The sequence below is a fragment of the Perkinsus marinus genome (genome assembly GCF_000006405.1).
Source record: "Perkinsus marinus ATCC 50983 genomic scaffold scf_1104296964148, whole genome shotgun sequence".
Taxonomy (NCBI): Eukaryota; Perkinsozoa; order Perkinsida; family Perkinsidae; genus Perkinsus; species Perkinsus marinus.
Window position 1 is genome coordinate 9197 of NW_003204792.1, and position 4138 is coordinate 13334.

Below are 4138 nucleotides of genomic sequence, written 5' to 3' on the forward strand. Positions count from 1 at the left end.
TTAGGCTGTCATCTTACTACCTTTATTACGATATAGCATCGATCGAGTGCTGGAAAGGATACATATGGTCGAGGCAAGCTGCTGTTACAGCGACTCGATCTGCAAATCATCCCTACTAGTGTCTCGAAATACACGAGAAAAGACGAGACTATTGATATAATTTTCACACCCTTATCAGCGCTGAATTTCTATCCACAAGGGAGCTGCTGCTTGAGCAGTGACATCTGATTATCACTTCCACTGACCAGAGACTGTAACTAAATGTGTAATTAATTCAAACGGCTGTTGTCGAGGCACGAATTGTCTATTATAGCAATATCACTAAAGAGTGCTATTGTGGTAGATCTAGACTCTCCATCATCCATCTCAACATCAACATAGAGACGTATTATTGATACGAGTGGGAGTTGATAGGCTGGAAACAATATTATCACATACACTACATTGAACACCTTATCATCACTTGTATCATTATATTAGCATAGGGGCTAGACTTTCGCACAGCTTGTAGGATATTGTGCAATAAGGACGATTGTGGAGGATCATGAGTAGATGATAGAAAGGTCCTTAACATTAAGTAAGCCACTCGTCACGACCATCAAAATGGACATTGCATTGTATTCTTGGATGTACAGGCTACTACCAGAGACCCTTCGCGTGACTTGCTTCATCGTCATGTATGCCTCGAGCACATCTTGAAGTAATATACTTCTCAGTATTGAGCCTCAATAATTGAGGACGGCGCTGATATGGTTGATAAATCGTCAGTTATGAGGGCCTTGGAAACGATCATTGCGAGACGTCAGGCAGTTGAAGCGGCTTATTGGCAGCACCATCAAGTGATATAAACATGCTTTTGTTGTTGCATGCACTATGTTTCCCACGTTTCTCACAGTAGGGTAGTTCTCTGCAATGCTTGTGTCAGTGAATAACAGATGGTGTACGAGTAACATATTCGTGATTCTTGATACGAAACTCCGTAGTGTTTAACCCCATAGGTCATCACGTCTTGTCAGCGGCCATGTTTAAATGCTTCACTCAGAGCTCTCGGAAACCACTTCTCACAGAACAAGCCCGCACTAGGGCATTGCCATTAGCTGATTCGGTAGGGCCAATTAACTTGATGGTGATTGAGTGTAACGTTACAGGGGAACGCTCGTGGTGGGGACTCCAAGGAGGCAGAGACTACTGATGATGACAGGGAGGCTCTGGTCAATATTGGGGTGTTGGAAGTGAAGTAAAAGGCGATTTGGAAATTTTGAGGACTGTTCGATGCACGTGGTCAACTACATATGTTGACGGCAACATGAAAATTCTGAGGAAAGTTTGGGAAATTTTTGTTGGTTTCTGTACACTTCAACCCGAATTCTATAGTCAGTAAGGAAACGCCAAGGCTCAGCTGAGAAAAGCGAACTTATATTCAAACACTGATGTTCGTCCGCTCACCAACAGGATCAGTAAATGATGCCACTATCTTCAGATCGAAGTCGTGGCCACAGGATCCTAGAATGCTACTGCATGACTGTAGTGACTGCGTTTTCACCCGAGTGAGTTTCCACAGTTGTACATCGGCAAGTATCTCCTATCAGCATTTCCGTATCCGACCCAGTCCAGGACGTACTTTCTACGTTACACGCTTGAATTGCGAGGTAAACATCATGTGCGATGTGGCCAAGGTAAGCGCAACCGTCACGGTTGAGCCGTGTAAGAACTCATCGCTCCCTCTTTAGCGGCAATTATCATCATAACCGTTCGTGCGTGATTGGTTTTTAATCACGCATATATGAATATTTGCTCACAGCGAGAAGCGATATTCTCCACCCCGGAAGTATTTTAGCTTATTTTTGATCGTTGCAACCTGACATTTCCGTATTAATAATGGAGTTTCAGCCGTGATATGAAAAGAAAACTAGTGAGAAATATATTCCACGACTACTGCATAGCGAGAAAATCGCGAGTATATTTCAACAGAGTGTTACGCCACTTCACGTAAAACGGGTGAAACTCTAATGTATTTAGCTCATCCTCCTCTTTCGGCGAACACCTGTGTTGGCTTACTCACGAAGCCATATGACTTCAGATGCTATGGCCCTTTTCAGGAGTATCTGTTTGAGTTCTGGAAAGCCTTGGGTTCTCTGATGCACCCGGAAACCGTCTATATTGACCGGGTCCTACTAGCGAGGCACTTAGTGCTAGTAAAACCATGTAATTCTGAAAAAAAACTAGACTGCATTGGCAGGTTCGCGATGCCCTCACCTACGGTGGCCGTGTTGAGCCTACGGATCAGCCTAGTAAGTACCATGACGTTATCTCATTGATGGTATCCTCCTCGTAACCAAATTAGGTTGAACTGGCGTGCGTATTTTTGCAGCGTTTGATTTGCTCACCGCAGATAGTCTGCATGCAAATGTGTTAGCCTCCAGTCGGAGGACAAGCTTGAGGACAAAACATATCACACTATTTCCATGGAGAAATGATCACTGACTTTAGGAACATCTGCACAGATACATTAAATGATGTCATGAGCTCACCAGAAGGATTACCAGCCGAGGTCGGCAGCAACAGCGGTGCACTTTGTGGTAAACCTGCTCCCATCATTCTCAGCTACATGGTTCCAGTAGCGGACGTCAGGCATCGGTAGGTCACCAACCTCGAACCGCTCTAGAATGCTGAAAGCCTAACTTTTCAGCTGCCTGATTCCCAGTCAGGGGCTCAGAGAGCATCCAGCCATTCCTCGCCTTCCTCCGACAGTGAGAACCTCTATGCCCGACTAGGATATTCTCCCATGATCCCCCCAAGAGGGGTTTATACAGCGTAATATTACCATACCATTAGGTCGACATCACAGAAGGCGGCATCCCACACTACACCGACCCGAGGTCCTCATGGAGATATCTATCGAAAGGGGAAGGTAGGGACAGTAGGGGTAGTATCGGCTCGGTAGTACCATAGGGGCGACTATGCCACGTGGGGCGACTATGCCACGTGGGGCAAGTATCCCACAAGGGTCAACCATGCCATGTGCAGCAACTAAGCCATTCGGGACAACTAAGCTACTCGGGGCAATTGAGCGATATGGGGCAGCTATGCCACGTGGGGTAGCTATGCCACGTGGGGCAGCCATGCCACGTGGGGTAGCTATGCCACGAGAGCGAGTCGTGGGATACCTCGCTCATGCGTGCTGGCAGCACTCGCGGAATTCCGGCATTCCACCAGGATGTTTAATCTCATACACTTCTGATAGCCAAGCCCACTTGTCAGAGATCATGTAGTATGGTCACTGAGCTTCCGTAGGTACATGCTCCGCCCTGGGCACAACGATAGATCTGCCACGTCATCGAGTGAAGTACTATGGCAGAAAGTGGCTGGTGAGGGAGCCAAATGGGATCTCCGATTTTTGATTGCGGTGCCTTCAGTGGACAACGGAATCAAACCACCTCGCAAAGGGTTAATGTCCGTTACTATCGCCCGCGCCAAGTCGTCCTTGAATCGGTACGAATACACGAAAAGACATAATGTACTTTACAATAACGAGATGATTCATTTTTAGCCCTTTGAAGACCATGCGTCGCAAGCTGCCAGGAGGGTCCAGTTCTCACATGCCGACATATCTTGAGAAGGGTGACGTGCTTAGGTCATATATGGGTCACACTATCTGAGGGAAGTTACCATCCATAACAGGTTCGGATCACTTTGCCTCACCATAGCTGATTTGGTTATCGAGTCCAATAGTCAGCAGGCTGCACGCCACTCCGATAGAATGGAGGACCTCACACTGGGGATAGAGAAAGGTGATCATATCTAAGGATTTCATACCCGAATGGAGGGTCTCTTCACGAGGCCCGCTGATGTTCGGGGAACGGATGACTCCCTCAGATGTTTGTTCTCCACCGCTACTTGAGAGCTCAGGGTCAGATGGCCATGGCCTCCGAGTGAGATTACTCTCTATTGAGCGCTGTTTGCATATTGGTGTAGATGTGCCGCATTTGTTTTGACCAAGAATCTGTCCAAGATCCGCTATTACGGCCATGCCGATGTAAAGGCAGTGTGGCGTTCGTTCACAAAGGTTGTCTACGGTGAGCAGAGCGTGGCCATACGTCTTGAAATCTTCTTCCAGACGATGGGTCGAGAGACAGAT

General features: G+C 47.0%; 2 protein-coding genes across 2 annotated transcripts in view; one reads left to right on the forward strand and one right to left on the reverse strand.

Moving 5' to 3' along the window:
* Positions 1 to 1021: 1021 nt before the first annotated feature.
* On the forward strand, positions 1022 to 1241 carry Pmar_PMAR007558 (hypothetical protein; the record flags this gene model as incomplete). Its single annotated transcript, XM_002770943.1, has 2 exons — positions 1022 to 1105; positions 1149 to 1241. 2 exons carry the CDS (start codon positions 1022 to 1024, stop codon positions 1239 to 1241), a joined length of 177 nt encoding a protein of 58 aa, XP_002770989.1.
* Positions 1242 to 4020: 2779 nt separating this feature from the next.
* Pmar_PMAR007559 (conserved hypothetical protein) overlaps positions 4021 to 4138 on the reverse strand; it is a gene marked incomplete at both ends in the record, with an annotated part of 890 nt that continues 772 nt past the window's right edge. The window contains one exon of the mRNA XM_002770944.1: positions 4021 to 4071. Coding sequence (XP_002770990.1) covers positions 4021 to 4071 — 51 coding nt within the window. The remainder of the gene's footprint in view (positions 4072 to 4138) is intronic.